The sequence below is a fragment of the Chinchilla lanigera genome, unplaced genomic scaffold, assembly GCF_000276665.1.
Source record: "Chinchilla lanigera isolate Chin_1 unplaced genomic scaffold, ChiLan1.0 scaffold00080, whole genome shotgun sequence".
NCBI lineage: Eukaryota > Metazoa > Chordata > Mammalia > Rodentia > Chinchillidae > Chinchilla > Chinchilla lanigera.
In genome coordinates, this window is record NW_004955481.1 from 5,818,186 (window position 1) to 5,839,052 (window position 20,867).

At 51.5% G+C, this 20,867-nt stretch overlaps 1 protein-coding gene across 8 annotated transcripts in view; it reads right to left on the reverse strand.

The window, feature by feature from the left end:
* Positions 1-20,867, reverse strand: part of Ksr1 (kinase suppressor of ras 1) — a 145,392-nt gene that overhangs the window by 50,020 nt on the left and 74,505 nt on the right. For 6 of the 8 annotated variants that reach the window (XM_005402782.2, XM_005402783.2, XM_005402784.2 and 3 more), the window contains exon 2: positions 13,602-13,742. In XM_005402782.2, the coding sequence (XP_005402839.1) occupies positions 13,602-13,742 (141 nt within the window). Of the gene's footprint in view, positions 1-575; positions 597-2,338; positions 2,535-13,601; positions 13,743-20,867 lie in introns of those variants that run through there. The other 2 variants (XM_005402788.2, XM_005402789.2) reach the window with 2 other exon arrangements.

The following is a 20,867-nucleotide window of genomic DNA, read 5'->3' on the forward strand; positions in this document are numbered from 1 at the left end:
CACACACACAAAGACACACAGACACAAAGACACACACACAAACACCAGTCAAACAGAAAATAGACTGGGGCCAAAGCTACATTAACTCTCGGGTGGCACTTGGCTTCTGGGAAGTAGCAACGGGAAAGTCCTCCTGCACATAACAGGGCCAGGTAGAGGGCCCGCCCCACTCCGCCCACTCCAGGGCAGCAGCTTCCCCCCCCGCCCCCCCCCCACCTGCAGGCCTCCCTGGAGTCCCTTGTTAATGCAGCAGGTACGAGGACGAACACACAGGTGGCAGCTGGGAGACGGGGAGCGCGTGAGCATATGGTGTCCCACTGCAACAAGACGCGTCTGGAAAGAAAAGTAGGAGTGCTGACAAGAAGCCTAAGCGAGGACCGTCCCAGCAAACGGGGGTGCGGGCAATCTCCTGCAGAGGTTCCAGGGGACAAGGTCTTGTAGGAAATAGATCTCCTTGTGGGGAGTCCCAGGGGGTTAGAGCTCAGACAGATATAAACGGCTCTGGCCGCACCTCCAGTCATCTTTATTGCTTGCTGGTTCTCAGCCCACCCCTTCCACTTCCCCCATTCTCCTACCTACTTCTGCCTCCTCCAGACTGACGAGGTGAGAGCTCTGAATCCAGCCAGCAAAGCCTGTTTTCCCAGAGTGCACCCAGGGTGGCAACCAGGCCACGGTCACATGCCCAACCCAGCCTCAGAGTCTTGTGGGGCCAGGCGCCAAATCACAGCACCCCTCCCGCAGAGGGCCACAACCAGCGTTCAGCCTGAGACATCTGTCCTCTGGGACAGTTTGTCTGTCTGTCCAGGTGGGGGATGAGCCAGGCGGCAGAAAGGGAGCCCAGAGCTGGAGACCTGAGAGCTGGCCTCTGGCCTGCAGAGAAAGGCTGCATTGTTTCAGTGCTGCTCAGCGTCCAACCAGGACACCAGGATCTCTCGGGAGTCAGGATCTCTCTAGGGGTCAGCAGCCCTCTGTAGTTTTCCAGAAATGCTGAAAACAACTCCTGTCCCACAGTAGCCCTGGGCCTCAAAGCCAGGGGAGCCCAACAGAGCCTGGGCAGTGACCATGACCTAGGCCAGGAGGTCATCACTATAGCTACCAGGTTCTAAGGGAAGAGTGGATACTCTAGAGACTGAAAAAAAATGTTTTGTCTGTCACGGTCAAGGCAGACTTCAGTGGCCCCTTTGAGACAATCTAATCTAGCACTCATTTTACAGAGGAGAAAACCAGGGTCCCAAGAGGGAAAGGAACCTGCCTGGGTAACCCGAAACAACAGCACCAGGACCAGGACCAGGTTCCCTGCACCCTGGCCAGGAGTCAACACCCTGGGAGCGCTCCTGAGCCCCCCGCAGGCATCCTAGGCAGATGTAAAGGCCTCACTCCTTCCATGCGCTCTGAGCAAGACAGTGAAGGAAGCCAGGGGAAGACTCCCCCGCAGCCTGCAGTGAGAATCATGTCCAAAGGCAGCTGGCTGGAGATGCCCAGCCACAGGCTCGTCCCGCGGGCCCGGAGCCCTAAGCAATGCAGAAGCAACTGCGTTGTGACTGTCCTTAAAGCTGCCTGGCAAGTCCCTACTGTCTTGGTGGCTCAGAAAAAAGCAGATGGGCAGAAATCCTCAATTCCATTTTTGTCTACCCTACGCACCCCCGCTTTGGCGAGAAGGCACACTTTTCTTCTTTTGAAAAGAAAAAGCCAAACCCCACATCACCTGCTACGCTCAAACACCAGAGTTCTGAGCTGATACCCGAGTTCCACACCACGCTGTGGCGCCGTGATTCTTACTCAGCTTTTCAACATACTTCCCCCTTGTTACCGTCAATCTAGCCATAAAAATAACAACTACTCGTACTGTCACCACGCACTCGGTAGCCAAGGAAAGTGAGGTTCACAGAGATTAAATTACTCACCTTAAGACACAGCAAGTAAGTGACAGTGCCTGCCTAAATGTGCACCTTGGTTTGGTGACTCCCAAGTTAATACTCACGGCCTATATGGTTTGGCCTCCCTCGCCTGGTTGACCGGAAGACGGAGAGGCAGGGCCCGCTCAGCCCACACAGCTGCAGGCCCCTAAGCTCCCTCTGAATGCAGCACGCAACATGCAACTGTATGTTCTATTTCAACTAAAAGCATGACAAAGACCCAAAATCATCCACTAGAAGCACTGGGAGGAGGGTCTCCTTGAGGAAGATTCATAAGAAAGACAGGGAATAGAATACCGAAACGAAAGCTATCTTTGACCCTAACATGCACATTTCCCCAGGCATGATCTTTAAGCTAACGAGCACAGCGAGGCCTCAGTCCAGCCAAACAGGCCGCTGCAGGGACCCGTGGAAAGGCCTACCTCACAGCCCTCTGGCAGTGCAGGCCGGCCCAAGCCTTGGGCTTCTCTCAGCAAGACAGGCGGTGTGGCCCCGGTGCCCCTTGAAGCCTTGGTCTTTACCCAGCTCCATAGACAATGCATGGCGAGGGGGCCCGAGCGCAGGGTCCCAGCAGTCCCAGGCCCCAGTGCAGTGTCCCGAGGAAGAGCAAGGCAGGGAGAGGGGTTTCTGTTTTCATGACTGTAGTGAACAGTCACTGCGGCCAAAAATAGTTTGTGCCTGGGAGCTGGGGAGTCAGCACATACCTCCCGGAGCAGGTGCTGGGTGTGAGGCCTACAGACTCTGGCAGGCTTATGGCAGGGGGTGGGGACCTGGGACACTAGGCTCAGACAGAGGCTTTCCGTGCCTCAAAGCCTCCCTCCAAAAAGTAGGACCTCGGTCAACAAGGAACGCTGTCGTCTTCCTCCTCTTAATGAGTCACCTGGGGAGTCCCCACCCCCACAGGAACTCCAACCACTTGTCAGTCTCCCTGCAGCCTCTCAAACATTTGGGATTGGATGGTTTGAACACTCACAGGAAGAGCTCTATGGACTGCAATGTGCCCCGGGGATGGGGGTGGGGGGGCCCTAAGACAGTCATTAAAAGGCAGGCCCAGCTGCCACCCTGCTAAAACTGCACCCAGAAAGTAAGCTTTCCTATTTGTGAGTGGGGAAAGAAATACAAAGAAAGTTATGTGCAAGGTGGTGCATGCCTATAATCCCAGCTACTTGGGAGGCTGGGGCAGGAGGATTAGAAGGTGGAAGCCAGCCTGGGTAACTTAGGCAAGATCCTGTATCAAAGGGGAAGTAGCTCAGCACAAAGGCCGTGAGTTCAATTCCCAGTACCTAACAAAACCCCTGAAAGTTAAACGCTGGCAATTAGTGCCTGGTGGGTTGTGCAGGTCTAGAATTTTCTTTTTCAAGGTTTTCTGTTTAATTTTCTTATAGTAAATATTTATAATTAGATTTAGAAAATGTTAAAATAATATTTTTTAAAATAAATAAAAAAGGAAAGATCTTGGGTGTTCACAGGCAATGTACAACACAGCCCTATCGCTGAGAAATGAGAGAACAGAGCAGAGACAGAATTTTGTAGCTTTTTTTGTTTTGTTTTGTTTTGTTTTGCTTCCAGTACCAGGAATGGAACTCACGACCTCAAGCTTGCCAGGCAGGCGCTGTGCCGCTGAGCTAAATCCCCAGCCCCTAGAGAGAGAATTTTGTAAACCAACTTTGCAGCAAGACTTCCTGGATATGAATCCTGGCTCCCCAACCTCAGATAAGTGTGACATGCTGCTTAGTTCCTCTACCGCTACTATACACTGAGGGCAACAACAATGCCTCCGTGTAAGTCAAGAGGATCGCGGATGGGGACCCTCAGCTGACAGCTCAGTCCTAGGCACATTTTGAGTGCTTGCTAAAAAATTATGGCAAAAATTCATGAATAAACTGCACTGGAAGAATGGATGGATGGATGGATGGATGGATAGACGGAGGGATGGATGGATGGACAGACGGACGGATAGATGGATGGATGGATGGACGGACAGACAGATGGACAGAGTGACTGACAAACAAAGAAGGCTGCCTGGAAGGAAGTGTGCTATGTGTATAGTGTTTATTCCTGAGTAGTAAGATCATGCTGTAACTGCCAAAAACAGTAGCTATTATTCTTTTCTGTACTTTCCACATTTCACGTATGAACATACCTTTAAGTTACTGGATATTAAGAAGAAAAAAAAACCCAAAAGCCAAGAACCAATCAATGATTGTTCTGAGGATTGCTGGTATCTCCCTCTTTCTGTATTTTCTAAAATAAACATTGGTTACTTAAGGAAAAAAATGAGAAACGGTATTAATAACAAAAACCAGGGAATGTGCACACCTATTATATTCCAGCAACATGATCTCTACAGAGCCACCGCGGGGGCTTCTGCTCACTGATGGGAAATGAAGGCGCAGGGGTCCTCTCAGATACCCAGGAGACCCACTGCCATGAAAAGGTGTGGGGAGGGGTGTCACAGCAGCTCAGGCAGCAACTGCTATTGCATCTGACCCTGTAGGCTCTTCCACCAGGACAAGCCCTTAGAACTACTCAGAGATCTCCATCTTCCTAGCCTAGTGATTGTTTAGATTATTTGCATGTGATCAAAGCCAAGCCAATCAGAAGCCTCCATAGGATTTTGCAGCTATAGTTCTAGGAAATCAGCTTTATGAACACATACAAAAATGGTAAAAGGGGCCCAGGGATATAGCTCAGTGGCACAAGCGCCTGCCTGGCAAGCGCAAGGTCCTGAGTTCGATTCCCAATACCCAAAAAATAAATGAACAAACAAAAATGGTAAAAGGAAGGCGACTGAACTGCCAGTGCCCTTCACGCCAGCTACATGGAGCAGCCCATCCCAGAGGCACATCCTAACAGCACCAGCTGAGCCTGTATCCTCGCTTCCCTGGATTTGTTACCTAAGCTGATGAAAAGTCTCTATCTTAATCCTACCAGTACTTAAACTTACTAAAGAAAAGTTCTAACTACCAGTAGGAAAATATAATATGTCATACTTACTGAGTGCCTACTATGTGCCCAATATCCTGCCATTCTTCCATCTATCTATCTACCCATCATCCACCATCCATATATCCAATCAAAAGCTACTGAATGCCCAGGGTGTGCCAGGCACTTTTCTCAGGACCAGGGACACAACAGTGAATGAAATAGTCTTTTTCTTAGGAAGCACCAAACAATAAAACACAAATTCAAAACTAAACTATGAAAATGAAATGTGTAAGTGCTAGTTAGGAAAAAGTACTGCAAGGAAGCAGCGGCTATGGGAGGCATCTAGGTTTAGACAGGAGGCCTCGCTCAGTGCTCAGCTCTGCCCTCCATGACCTGCAGAGGATGCGATGGCACCAGCCTGGCACCAGCCTGGCACCAGCCCTGAGGGTCTAGAAATTTCCAGGCAGAGGAAATAGAACATACAAAGGCCCTGGGCTAAGACAGGAAATAGCCTGGCTTGTTCTAATGCCAGGGCCAGAGTGAGGAGAGACAGGAGATGATGTGGAAGGAAGAGGCAGATGCTGATTAGAAGTCTTGAAGGTAATGATGATAGGTGTGGACTGAGCACAAGACCACAAGGAAGGAGTAAACTCAGAAAAGAGAGATTAGGGGTGGGGATTTAGCTTAGCAGCACAGTGCCTGCCTGGAAAGTGCAAGGTCCTGAGTTCAATTCTTGGTACCAAAAAAAAAAAAAAATGAGGTTACTAGATTGGGCTTTAAGAAAAAATCACTCTTGGTTCATGAAGAATCAAATGAAGGGGAGGGCAATGTGGGATACAGAGAAGTGACATCAGGTGTACTAATGAAGTCCAAGCAGTAGCTAGGACAAGAGAGGGATGAAGGTGGTGATGAAAAAGAGACGCAGACAGGGACATGTTGTTTGGGAATACAGCCGAGGAGATTTTCTAGTCAACTGAATGTGCAGGTTGAAGAAGCAGAAGGCATCAGAAATCACTCCCAAGTTTCTAGGCAGAGCAACCAAGAGATGAAAAACAGGCCCAGAGAGGTTAAGGAACTTGTGCAAGGTCACACCGTGCTGGCAAAGGGCAAATCAGGACTTTGTCTGCCTTCCAAGGCCAGGCCTGGGGCCATCTACTTCTGGAGGCCACACTCTCAAGCAATCTTGCTTTCTAATCCTGCTGCCTGCCCAAAGGCGTACTGCTGAGAGCAGGAGCCATAGGAATTCCCCTGCTACTTTTTTAAAAAGAAAAAAGTTTCCCCATGCAATCTGGCTCATCAGATCTGTTCTAGGGCAACCCTGCCTTTGAGCTGGTCTGTGGAGTAGCAGAAGAGAACAAATGCAAGCTGACAGCTCAGAAGCTAGTGGCGCCAGAAGAGGCTCCGCACACACTGTCAAAGCTATGTCATGCGGACACAGGCACACACTAGTGCTGAAGCCCAGCCTGGCACCAGGAAACACCACAGGCAGCCTAGGAACCAGACTCACTAGGCCATCAAGAGACGCCCCGTCCCCATCCTCCCTCCCCAGAGATTCCTGCAATAAATGCCACTTTCACCAACCCAGATGACACAGCTCCTGCAACACTGCGGCCCAAGCAACCAAAACTCTTTGGGTGATCTTACTTGCATGCAGCCATTCAGCAAGCACGCCTAGTATGTGCCACACACTGGGGACACAGCCATGAATAGAACAGCCAGGTCCCTGCCCACACGGCGCTTCCAGTCCGGTCAGAGGACTTGACAGCCCAGAAATCTGAAGGAATATGGCAATGTGCTCACAGTTCAAAAGCACCAAGCAGCCCGGGGCTACGCAGAACACTCTCACTCCCAATTTTCAGATTGCTAAGAACCAGTGACGCCCTCACCCTGAAAGCCTGGCTCAGATCAGAAACATGAATTGCTTCATCAACTGGAGACAGTGACGTATCCAAGTTCCATGACAACAAGAACTCAGTGCTTAAAACTACCCGGCACACAACTGTGCTAACTGGACACGCCCTGAATGAGTGAATGAATGGAGAGGAGAAAACGCAGAAGCAGGTCCTCTGCTCTGGGCTGTACTGCATTTTGCCCTTCCTCTCTTGGGCCCAAGAATCAAAGCAGTTGATTTGTTTTTGCACTGCGGGTTATTTACAAACATGCATTCTACCAGCTTTAAGCCCCCAGAGCAGACTATATCACTTGGCAATTAACCCTTTATGATATTCCACATACCCTTCATAGGGGAAGTAATTAATGAACGCTAATTAAGGGATGCATAATGCATGCATGTAAGGGGAAAAAGGGAGAGGAAAGGCGAGAAAATGAAAGAAAGGCAATCAACTCAATGACATGACTACATACACACAGTAGCCCCAGACTGCTCTGGGTAAATCCCGAGTTTGAACTCTGAGCTCCCTATTAGCTCACTCCCAATCCTCACTCAGCTTCTCTGAGCCTCAGTTTGTTGAGCTATAAAATGAGGATCAGTAGATCTCCCCTTTCCCTGCCCCAGGCACCAAGATTAAGCAGGATGATACATATAAAATGCTGGCCTTGCCAGTGCCCGCTCCCCTTCCATGTCCCAGGAGCCCGCCAGCCCACCTCTCGGGCCTCTGCTTCCCTACCCGTTCCCCAACCTAAGTGGGGAGGGCTCTCCAGCCAGCGAGCTGAGCTGGGACTGAGATCTAGCACCCAGTATTGCAATCTCATTTCCTCTGTAGCAGGCAGCCCCAGGTGGCTGGGACTGACTCGTCTATGCAGATCCCGTGGAGAGGCGGTGAGGGCGTGTGCTGCTTCCTGAGGAGGCTCCCAGTTGCCAAAGAGCAGGGCTGTAGAAGCAGCTGTGCTCAAAGGGGAGCAGGGGGCCAACGGCAAAGAGGGCAGAGGAACCCAGAAGGGAGGGCTGCAGGACTCCCATCCCATGCTGCAGCCCATGAGCCAAACACAAGCACTCTTTTGTTTCTTTTTTCCAGTTTTTTGAGGCGGGGTCTTGCTATGTAGTTCAGGCTGGCCTTGAACTCACTATGTAGCCCAGGCTGGCCTTGAACTCACAGCGATCCTCCTGCTCAGCCTTCTGAGTGCTGGGATTACAGGGGTGCATTGGTCGCCACACCCAGCTCACCCATGCATTTTTCTGGTTTAAATCTTACACATCCTCCTACCCTTTACAGCCTAAGCTATCACAGCTACACAGAACCTCGACCACCTCTAGCCAACGGGAAGCCAAGAAGGTAGCCAAGGGCAGGTAGCTTTCCCCTCATCCCAAGAGAAGGCCTCACTTTAAACCTGGGAAAGCAAGGATAGAAGACAGGAAAAAGAGAACCTCACCCGTCAGCCCATAGCAGAAGACCCCTTACCAGGCCCAGGGGCACCATCTTTAGCTCAAAAATCACCAGCAGAGGATGCTTATTCGGGGACCCGTGGCCAAGACTCGATCCTAGAACAGAGGCTCTGCTGCACCTCTTCTGCCCACTACAATGATCCCAGCTGGCGTTGGCCACTTCCTTTAACAACTTTCAACAGGGAAACTGCGGAAGGAAAAAAACGGCTCCACGCCAGCAGGCTCTGAAATCATTTCCCTAGCTGCAGCCAGAACACGAAGCTGTGATGTTCGGACTAAACCTGGGGAACTGGGGGTGGCTGGACTCTGTCACAGGGCATGGGAGTGCAGTGAGGCTGCCTCTGACCTCACTCTCCAGCCCCTCCACTCTCCAGGCCACCCAGCCCCGCCTCCACACGGGCGGGCTGCACTCCTCCGTCTCAGGCCTCTCGTCTGACCCTGTGGTGAACGCCTGCCTTCCCGCTAAGAGCTTCTTTCCCTTACAACAATTCCAGTAGTCACTCTTCCTCCCTCTCCTCTCACACACACTCTTCACTACCCTCAGATGAGCCCCAGCCCTGCGCTCCTCACACAAAGAGGTGCCAGAACTCACCCGTTTCTGACCCAGTTTCTGGACCGGCCTCCTCCAGTCTCAAGTGCTTTGGGTAAGGATGGCCCCGGCTTTCCCACACTCGGGTCTCAGCGATACTGTCCCCTTGTCTGGGTGCTCTTCCTCAGCCCCCGTGGCTCTTGGGGACATGCTCCCCAGCACTGGTCTTTCTCTGCCACAGGCCCCACAGATCCCAGGCTGGCCCATGACAGCACCTGGTGCCAGCTCTTGATTTGCATTTCTCCCTATCCTGGAGCCAGGGAGCGTCTCTGGGGCACTTCACACACACTGGCTGCTAACACAGGACACTGCTCCAACTAGACCCTAGATCTGCAAGCCCCCAGCAACAGCAGATGTGTATCTAAAATTCATTACAATAAAGATGGCAACTTCAGGCTCTCAGTTACACTGGGCATGTTTTGAGGGCTGCCACATTGAAAGGTGGGCCCAGAGCATTCCTACCACCCAGAGTCCTGCTGGACAGAGGCAGCGGGATGAAGGGCCGATGTTAGGGTAATCATAGGAAAGTGCCACCCAAGCGCTCTGTCTCCAGCAACCAGAAGAGGGAGGACGTGACGGATCAGGTCACACTCGTCAGAAGTGCCACCACAGACTCTGAGCTAGAGGGCTGTGATCCGACTCACTTGGGGACAGAAGGAAACAAGCGCAGAGTCAGATGCCTTAGCCCTTCCTGGCAGAGCAGCTATCACCAGGTGACCACACTCACACCCACTTCCTCTCCACATCCAGCAGAAAGGCACTGTTTCCTGCAAACTTTCTGACCTGCACAAACACTGCATCCAACCAGCAGAGAACGGCCAGAGTGATGTTCGTGATGTTCAGCTAACCCTAAGAAAGAACACTACAAATACAAACACACACAAACACACACACACACACACACACCATACACACACGGCCTCATGCACATATGATTCACATGTGTGTTTTCCTAAAGGAAAATCAGGGCCTAGGTCATGAAGTCATCAACAGTCAAGGTCAGCAGAGGACTGAAGAGACAAAGTCCACCTCACAAAAACTATCCCAGAGGCCTCAGGGGCAGCCTTGGGGCAAACCATCATGAGATGTGGGCTACACCAATGCCGGACTCCTTCTGCACTGATGGGATTACCTAAAGCCAACTGCCAGGTTGCATGGATCTGGCAGGCAGATAACCAGGTGCTGAGAGAGACCCCGCTGAAGTCTGGCATCTCCAGCATCCGTCACACAGGGAGTTCGGTTCATGCCTGTCATTCCTTCAGCAGCAAGTATCTGCTAATGGCCTCCCATATGCCAGGCACCATGCTGCTGGGCACGGGGCCTCTTTGGGCGTCTGGCTTCTTCTGGCCCAGGTTCTCGGCCCCACGCAGACGCCTTCTATCACTGTGTGTGCCTCTGGAAGCAGGGAGCACCCCTCAGTCATTAACAAAGGGTGGTTGTGTCTCTGCTTTTGTTTTTCTGTTTCTGGAGGTGCTTTTGTTTTGGTTTTTCGGTTTTTTTGGTGGTCGTGCTAGGAATTCAATCTAGGGCCTCACACGTGAGGCAAGTGCTCGACCACTGAACTATACCCTGGCCCATCATAAACTCATTTTACTGGTTAAGAAGAATGAGGTGGATTATTTTAGACTAATACAAAAATAAGATTAAGACTAAACCCCTGAGGGGCTGGGGATTTAGCTCAGCGGCAAAAGCGCCTGCCTGGCAAGCGCAAGGTCGTGAGTTCGGTTCCCGGTACCGGAGAAAAACCAAAAAAAAAAAAAAAAAAAAGACTAAACCGCTGCAGGATAATATACACTGCATGATCCCATTTGAGCAACCCAAAACAAGAAGGAAACAAATTTGCACACTGACTTCAATGTCTGTAACATGCATGAAGGAGTCTGGCGAGGGCATCTCCCACCCTGGGAAGAAGACAGTCACCTCTGAGTGGCACAGCAGGAGGGTCTCTGTGTGCTGACTCTCCAGCACTCTGGCACTCGCTCACTTGGTGCGGGAAACAGGTTAAAACTCACATTTCTCAGAATCTTTGGGCATCTGCCTGCTTCTGATCTCTATGTGGGCTACAAAAGGGGGAGAGAAAGGGGAAAAAACATACAAGGAAGGTGTGCCCAAATCCCACGAGAAAGCCAAGTATGATGGTGCACGCCTATAATCCCAGTACCCAGGAGGCTGAGGCAGAAGGATCACCACAAGTTTGAGGCCAGCCTGGGCTACAAAGTGAACTCAAGGCCAACCTGAACTGCATCGTGAACCTTGTCTCAAAAAAACCAAAACCAAACAAAATTTCATGAGATGAAAGCCTGGCTTGCAGGCACAGGAAATGGGAGGTAAAAACACCATCCCGATCTGCAGGGAAGAATTCTTTGCTCCACCGTGGGATGAACACATCACACAGGAGCCTGGCAGAAAAGCACAGTGCTGTGCGGGGCCTTCTGAAAGACAGTGGTGCTACAATTTACGGGAGAAGTAACAAGCTGGGAGACAAGGAAAGCCACTGTGTGGAAGGTGTAGGGGAAGGTGCCCATGTGTGTTTCCCCCAAACCATATCACTTGATTTCTCCCCTTCTAGATTTCTTTACTCTCCAGAAGAAAACACGGTTTAGAAGACAATCTAATGTCTCATTTGAGTTAAGTGGAGGCCCAGAGGGATGAAGTAACTTGCTCAAGATCTCACCAAGTATAAAAGGTAGAGGGACCGACCTGAGACACCCATAGAATTCTAGGTCCTGCCTGCCCTACACCTGGCCATCCACAGCCACAGTGCTCAGGGAAATAGCTGTACCTGTGGCCGGCCCACCTGCAGTACCGCCCATGGGGGCCTACAGAGGCCACGTTACAAACTGCAGCCAGGTGAATGTGGTGTGTGTAATTCTTGCCCGGAAAAAGAGGGGCGGATGCTATGACTTTCTGGTCTCGTACTCACATTCCATTCCCTCCTGATCGTGGTGGGGGCATTTGGTGCAAACCTCTCTGGTGCACACATCAGGGACAATTTCCTCAGGAAGCTCAGCTCTGCAGTCTGAACTGCTTTGGAGGAGACTCTCCTTAGGCCACACTTCAGGGTCAGGCAGAGGAAGCTGGCTCTAGAGGTATCCACCAGGCTGGACCAGCTACCCCCGACATCCCTCTTAAAGCTATTTCTGCCTCCCAGGACAGGGCTCTAGGGAACCCAGGGGGCTCCAGGCCCTTGCTGAAGCTTGAAAGGTGCAGCCCCTACCTTGAAAGACCTGGACATTTGAGTCAGGGTTGTCCCATGAGGAGGTGGGCAGAGCCTCTTGCCCCTCGGTGGGAGTCAAGCTGTCCCTGCTGGCCCTGGAGGTGGACAGGGGACACTCTAGCTTCCAACAGGGCAAGCAGGCCAGGAAGAAAATAGCACTGAGCCTCCAGCCTTGAAGGTCCTGGGCTGGTCTAACAGAACAAGACATACCCAGGGATCCTGGCCTCTCCTCTGCCTTCTGAATTCCACAGGTACGACCCTGCACAACCACGGAAGGAGTAGGCAGGGACAGGGACCGCCACGGGACTCCTAATTACCACCTAACCAAGGACAGGTTTGGGAAAGGTCTAAGTGTGGCTGTCTGCTCCAGGAACATATGACACGAGAGTCTCTCTCTGCGCTGTCTGCTTTACACAGCTGAGCACTGCTTTGTCTTACATTTTAAAGGACACTCACAGCGTTCACTAAAATTCAGCCTGATTATTTCTTAAAATAAAAAATAAATAAATAAAATAAATATATAAAATTCAGCCTGAATACTTCAGATCAGATCAGCAGCGAAGACTGCCTGGGGGAGACATCAATGGGACCAACACTAGAAAGAGGTTCACTGATGAGCCAGGAGGACAGCAGAGGGGGAAGGAGGAAGCGCAAAGGTCAGACCACAGTGAGCAGAGGACGGGGGTGACACGATCAGAGAGGCTGGGAGAGGCCAGCGCACATGAGGCATCTGGCATTGATTCTGAAGGACGGGAGAAGCCACGACAGTGACGTGATCTGATTAACAGTTCTAAGTGGTCCCTCTGGATACAGAGCCGGAAACGGGATGAAGAGAGTAAGTGACAGAGCAGGGAGACCAGCGAAGGGGCTGCTGTGGGGTTTGAGCAAAGATGATCAGGACCATGCTCTGAGGAGTGGGTGGAGAGTAATGGATGGGTTTACTGTACATTTTGTGCAGGGCCACAGGGCTTGCAAACGTGCTAAGAGCAAAGGAGGAATCAGGGATGGCTCCTGGGCTTGCGGCCTGAGCACCTGGGTGGATAACGCCACCACGTATGGAGGTATGGTGGGGCGACGGGGTGGGAAGAAGGAATGGATGTGTGTCTGGGAGGGGCACACCAGTGGCGGCACATCAGCTTCTGAGCTGCCTCGTGATCTCTAAGTGCAGAGGTCACTGGGTGGCAGGAGGTGCTTCTGCTGTCTCGCCCTGATCCTCCATTCCTGGAGCTCTGCATCCCAAGGAACATCCTGTCTGTGCTAGGTGCATTTGGCACCATCGGGGTTCTACTGCCTGGCCCTTGGATCCAAACGAGCTAGCTGCTCGCCGACCACCCAGCTCTGCTGACTCACTCATGACTCTGTGAGTCAAACATCGCCTGACTCAGTAACTGCTGCACCTTCTCTGCACTGCCTCAGACTCCTGCCTGCCACCCCAGCGTTCTCCGGGACCAAGGAAGCGAGAAGCCCCTGCGGCCATCCCAACACCCCTTTCCCATGAGCGGAAAGCATGGCCCCTTCCTCCTAGCCCCTTGAAAACAGGTCCTCAGATTTGCGTATGGTCTCTCTGTTTGCCCCCCACACCTGCAACCCGAGTCCCCACTCACATACCTGTGCCACCTCCGGCCTGACGTTGAAGGTGTCCAGCCAGTCGCGGAAGCGTGGGTAGCTGTTGAGCTCTGGGGTCCTGTCGCCAGGGGCCACGCTAAGCTTGCACTGCCGCTGCTTACAGATATACCGCACCAGCCTCGCCTGCAGGAAGTACAGGAAGAAAAGGCACATTCGGTATCGGCACAAGCACATGGTGGCCCCAGTGAGTGTGCAACAGGAGAGCTTAGGCAGCTATGGGAGCAATGCCCTCAGGAGGGGAGCCTGCGGGGCCCCTATGTTGATGTTCACACAGCCATGAGGCCACACGTGGGGAGAGGGAAGAGGAAGGAGAAAGGTCCAGAAGAGCAAGCAAGGGGTCTGGGAGCCACCACAAGCCCCTTAGTACATCTGAGGCTGGTGACACTGCTTGCCCTCAGGACCACACTCTGCAGAGAGTAATGGGCGAGACCGGTCAGAACAGAGACCAGGCCAACAGGAAGCAGCCTCACACCTGGAGTGGGCTGGGGAGCTGGGGAGGACTTGAGGGCTCAGGAGGGTGGGCCACCAGGAGGCTTCCAGCTATAATCAGACTACCTAGGTTGGGATCCAATGCCTTAACTGCATCCTGGCTCTGTGGCCTTGGAGAAATTATTTCAGGTCCCAGGAAAGCCTGTTTCTTCCTTCAGAAAATGGGGATAATAACAGAAGCTGGGGATAGGGGCAAGAAGAGATGGAGCCCTGAGCGCTTGCTGTGCGCATCCTAAGTACCCAACATGCTGGCAGCTGCTGGGCAGGGACGGTGCTAGTAAGAGCCTTAGGCTGGAGCTCCATGCAGGCGTTCAGGGATGTAAGTCCCAAGATGCACGCAAATTCCAAACACATGAATCTGTGTATCTCCTAAGGAAAGAGTATCCAAAGCTTTCCAAAGACTCTCATCTGTGGTTTATTTGAACAAGGCAGCCTGACTTGGGTCAGACTGGAGTGCTAAAAAGAAGGGAGGCCATTCCAACCACAGGCAGAGGGTATGGATCTACCACCCCAAGAGATCCAAGGAGCTACCCGGATTGGCTGAGATCTAGTGACCTAGTGACCAGAGAGAGCTCCTCAGAGGGTGACAAAATTCCACTGGCCTCCCCTTGGTGACTTCCAAGCATCCCCAAAAGGCAGGCAACCAGCCAGGTGTGAAGGTGCACACATCTAGTCCCAGTACTCTGGGAGGGTGATGACCCTGTCTCAAAAATAAAAATGTAAAAAAAGAGCTAAGGATGCAGCTTAGTGTGGAGGCCCTGGGTTCAATCCCCAATCCCGGGAGGAAAGAAATTTAAAAGTGCAAGTACCACCTTCAAAGTGTGGTGTGGAAACCTGTCCCTGGGTGACACTCTTCCTCAGGCCCTGCTGCCCTCAAGGGTGTTGTGGTCTGGTTGCTAATTCACTCTTCGTCCTTTCATCTGTACATATCTCAGTATATGTCTCTAACGAATAAGGATTTTTTTTTTTTGTACTGGGAATCGAACTCACAACCTCAGGCTTGCCAGGTAAGCCCTGTGTCTATATCCCAGGTACCAGGATTCTTTTTAACACACTCTCATACTACAAAAAAATAAATAATTTCAAATAACTAGAAAGGCTTCCAATTTCCAATTCGGACAGGCACTTACAGTCATCTTGGATCACTGTAGTGATCTGCGGAGGTGCAGACCGCTGCGAGCAATTTTTTTTATTTATTTATTTTTAATTTTTTTTTCTGGTGCCAGGAATCAAACTCAGGACCTCGTGCTTGCCAGGCGGGCGCTGTGACACTGAGCTATATCCCCAGCCTAGCAATGCTTTCAAGTACACAAAACCCTAGGATTACAAAGAAAATCAGTTATATTTAAATACATTTTCCAAAATACTTCAAAGGCTGAGAAGGTAATAACGTTTCTTTATTAAAGTATTAAATAAGGTCTAACAATAAGTCTAACAACTGTAACTTTGAAGTTGTGACAAGGGTAAACTGCTTTTTGAAATAAAACTGTGACTGTAACACGATATGAAAATAGCTAGAATTCCAACTGGTGACCGAGTCACCAGTGTTTACTGACTGTGCCGTGTTGCCCACAATCACGTTGTAGGTGACACATTGTAGGTGAGGTTAAGGAAAATAAAATTGCATTTCTTTTTGTCATCCACGTCTATGGACCCCCTGAATTCTACCCACAGACCTCAAGTAAAGAACCCCTGTGGCTAGACAGACATGAGTATAAAATGAGACCCACGATGACAATAAAACCTGCTGACACATTGGCCTTCCTGAAATTTCCCCTGGAAACTAATCTGGGCCCATCACTGATCTGACAAGTCCCAACTCAGCCCAGTCAGGTCACTGGCCTTCTCTTGTGTGGTCCCAAACTAAATCCCGCTGCCTTCAGGGTGCCAGAAGGGTCAACAGCAAGTGGGTAGCACCACTAGAGAGGAAGCACTGAGTTAGAATCAAAGTAATCCCACTCTATGGTATGGTTTTGATGTTTGGTGAAAGTACTGATAAAAGAGGCAAACCTAGGCATCCCTGCGCCAGCCATCCCTCCGCTACCCAGGGCAGACAGCACTAATCAAACACAGGAGAGGCTCATAGCTCTGAGCAGACTTTGTAAATCAAACACTCTTTGCTGAGGCTCATAACCCCCAGTCACCACATATGTTAAGACGTCTATTTGCCATTACTAAGAACATCTTCAGGGCATGAAGTTCACAACTGTAATGACACAAATGCTACTTCTAGTCTGCACACATAAGTAGGGATATTCGTGTTCTTCCCCATGTGGCCAGAGGCAAACTCCACAATCAGGACCGGACCTCCTGTTCCAGGCCCATCTCCAGTCCCCTGGCCCCTTGAGGCACCCTGCCCTCCAGCCACATGCTCACCCACCAGCCATTCCTCGCAAGATCCTTGCTTAATTTCCTATCTCTGGGCTTCCGCTCAAATTGTGTTTCTGACAGCACCTGCCTCGTAAGGACAGAGTCCTGAGTCCAATTCCCAGTACAAAGAAAATATATATACCAAATTGTGTTTCTACGCAGAGGGCCCTCCCTTCCCCCAGAGACTCCCCAGGACAAGTCAGGATTCTGCTCCCCTCTGCTACTCCATTACAGCCCTGACCACAGTGGGCCTCACACTCACGCTAACAGTTCTGAGCAGGTCTCCCCAGCAGACCTAGCTCCCAGGAAGGGGACAACACATGCTTTTGAGATGAGAAGATCTAGATCCAAATCTACCACTTCTTGCTGTGTGACCTCCAGGAAGTTAATTCATTTTTCTGAGTTCACTCATCTGCAAAGCAGGAATGACTAGCTCATACTGAAATGACGAGCCTGGGCCCCTGACATACATCAGGGCTGGGACTGTGCCCACCTCATTCATTTTTGTCCCCACAAGCCTCTTACTGCACCTGCACATGACATGTGCTCAAACCCTGGCTGAAGAAGAAAACACATGGGCTTCATCCCACATTCCCCGCAGCCGGCCCTTCCCTCCCTTCCAAACAGCTCTCAAAACCAGCTTCAAAGTGCTGGCCAAAGACAGGACCATCAATCAAACAGCCATGCACGCTCAAAACCACTCTTTTCCACATTAACTGAAGAGGTTGCGCTCCTGGCACTGGGCTCTTGGCACCAACAGCAACAGCAATAAAGGTCACCCCATCACCAGCATGGGGTTTCGTGGGCCACCCCACTGGAAGTAATTAATAATATATCCACTCTGCACAAGTCTTTGGCAAATGGCCATCCAATGCAAACAGAGCCAACGAAGCTTGGCCCGAGCCAATGTGCCAGGCCGCTCCAGGTCTCCCCTTTCAACCTGCCCAGCCCTCTTTGGCCTCGAGGTGCTGCTCCTGTGCCAGGCAGGCTCTTCCCAGGGATCCCTCAACCTATGCTCAGCTGAGAAGCCCTTGCTCCAGGAAGCCTTCCCAAGCCCTCCAGGTGTGTACCCGCCACACACCTGACCTAAAGCAGTGGAAAGCAAGCACCAGGTGAGCAAGGGATGAGCACAGGGTCTCAGCATTCCAAACACCAAGGTGAGTTCCCCAGAAAAGGAGTGAAGTTTCATTTCCGACCCCACCCCACAGTACTGGGGATTGGACGTAGAGCGTGTGCATGCTAACCAAGTACTCTACCAGTGATCCACATCCCCAGCCCATCTTTCTTGAAAGGCTGTGAAGAGATCCCTGCTGAAGAATCCAAAGCAGGCCTAAGAACTTGGGAGTGCCTCCTCCGTGCACACAGCTAACTCCTATACCCAGTGGGTGGTACCCCGGTCAAAGAACAGGAAAAGACACCGGTGCACCGTGACCATCTACTGATGGGTCCAGAGTCCTGGCAGCTGCTATCACCTGTAGACCTGGGCTCTGCTGAGGAGCCGAGCTCCCCTCGCTCACAGAGGACGGAGGTGGCAGCAAGTAGTGGCTCCCATAACAGTAAAACAGAGCCACTCTCACTTTTCGGAAAGTTGTGGCAGTCACAGAAGCACCAAAAGGCTATTTTCCCAGACAAACCACAGCGGGGCCTGCCGGGGGCCTGCCAGGGGGCCTATCATTGGTGGCGTCATTTTCTCTTACCCACAAAAACCGCAAGATATAAATTTTCCGGAATAGAAAAGCACCTGAGGTTCCCGTGATGGGACCAACACGGTGAGGGGAAGTCATTAGGACTCTAGGCCCAAAGGAGGGCCTGGGCTGGAACTGAAGGGGCCCCTGCCCCAGGACTCTTGTGCTTCAGGAGCATGGGCCCACCCCTTCCCTGACACACAGCCTGGTTGCAGAGAGAACAGAAAGGCTTCAAGGCAGCCCAGCCACGTGCTAACAGGCGCGCTGTAAACAGCAGCCGTTCACCAAGTGTCCTGAGCTGAAAGAACCAGGCCCGGCCCAGCTCTGACACTTCAGATCAAAGACCTTACAGAAGCCTCCTAAGCTTAGCTTCCACCTCTCCACCTGTAAAGAGAGTCACTTTACGGAAGCCGGGGCCAAGCGAGCTGCTCCACACAAAAGCGCTTGAAGGGAGCAAGAAAAAGGCAGACCCTACAATGTTGCGCCTGTCAGCATCACTGTTGGTTAGTCCGGTCATAACCAGAAGGCAGCACAGCTCCACACGGAAGGACTGGAACTCTGGAGACCACAGCCAGCCTAGAAGCCTCTCGCCACCACTCTTCTCTGGAGGGTGAACACAGGAAAGGGATTCACCTATCCACCGCAGTTTCCCCATCTGTAAAATAGGGCTGCTCCACCTAAACGGCTACTGTGAAGATTCACATGATTAAAACGTTTGTAACATGTTCAGCAAAATGCCTGACTCCGTGGAAATCCACTCAGCGGAAGCTGTGGTGAGTAAGTGTCCTTATCAAGCTCTCTCCAGGTCCTCTCATTATCTCTGAGGTAGGAGGGACAATGTGGCTGGGATCGCACCCATCTCTGAGAGGGGGCTAAAGAAGACCCTACAGTCTAGCGTTGGCCTTAAGGATGGCGCTGATGGAACGCAACGCTCAGATGCACTGAGAGCAGGAGGGCTGAGATCCGGACTCCTCTGCGTGACTCTGGAGAACCCAAGCCTTGCGCTTCCTGGCACCCTGACCTCTACACCCGGCACCAGAGGACAGGATCAGAAAGCAGGGGCACCGACTCTAGGAATGTTGCTTCCCTGGACAAACACCTGCACTCCCAACCTGCTTCCCCATACCTGGTGCCCATGGATTCTGGATCCGCCCTCCAGGGTGCATCACAGATGTCACAGGCCATCAGAGGCCTGGCTGATATGGGAGGCCACAGAACCGCCTGTCCCTTGCGGGCTGCCACAGGGAAACTGGCTCCACCCAGGACACTAGCACCTACAGGCTGTGAAAGAAGAGAACCTAACGCACATTCCACAGCACTGCTGGGGACGTAAGTCTGTAAGGATTTAGTCCAACATCCAGAACACACCAAGTGCTCATGACCCAGGGCCCCACGGCTGTCGCTCCTGCTCAGCCCACAGATCACCCAGTGAAAGGTGCAAGTAGACCTCGCCGGGTGCCATCTAGGTCATGCCTCGCCCAGGCTTTCCTGCACTTCTACAGAAAACACCTCTTTCCAGACAACTGACTCTGCAAACAAAGTCAGTCGCAAGGCCTGGCTTAGAGAGTTGCCTTGTGTGACTTGGACAAATCTGTGATTTGAACTTGACAAGCAGCCAGATGCCAAGACACCTGTCAATCTAACCCTGCCTCGGACACTGGCTGCCACAGGACCCTCTCAGAGGCCCAGGTCTCCATGGTTGAAAAGGAGGGCAGGAAGGTAAGTCTACGGCTACGTATGTGACAGATGTTGAAATATAAATAGACAAATGAACCTTAAGCACAGGCTGAGACAGATGCTAGATTCCCATGTAGGCTGCCCGGTGACGGAAATCACCTTGATACCCAACTGTCCCCTTGGTAGTATTAACACTCGGCCCCATGTGTGTAGTACTATATCCCCTTCCCTCCTTGGATTCCCAGTGATGATTCCAGGAGGTTAGAGTTATAGGAGATCCCTAACAGTGCAAGAGTGACATCCCAGTCTTCACACAACCCCCAGTCTGGCAATGTCCCTGAAGCATATCATTCCCCTCACAAAATACTGTCACGCGTAACTGAAAACATTACAGACCCTTCCAGAATGTGGATGGGCAGAGCTGTGTACTCTACACTGAGTGGAGAAAAGCAAAGCAAGGTGAGATGCAGGAACAGTACTGGGTGGCCAGTTCCGCTCACTTGCTGGCTAAGGGATCCCTGCCCACCCTGCAGGCAGTGAAGCCCACAGTTCGAGCACAGTGACAAGCTGCTGCTCATCACTATCATTCACAAACAATGAGATTCGTGTGTTAAACTCACGAGGCACACGGGTGTTTTATTATTCCCATCTTACAAATGATGAACCCAAGGCACCAAGAGCTTTATAATTTTTCTGAATCATGCTGTTAAAAAAAAAAAAAAAAAGAATTGAGGCTGGGGATACAGCTTAGTGGCACAGCGCCTGCCTGGCAAGTGCAAGGTCGTCAGTTCGATTCCCGGTACCAAAAAACAAACAAACAAAAAAAAGAGTTGATCATCCAGCTCCTGTCCCTGTTACCATACCATCTCCCACTTCCCTCAGCTAGAACACAAAATCCAGCATAGCTGTTGTTCCAGGAAGCAAACACTGTGGGTAAAAGCCACAGCTTCCCCATGCCCTTAAATGTGTCTACACAACTGGGCCACCACCTCCGGTCCTGATTTGCAATAACCTAACCTTGGGCTAT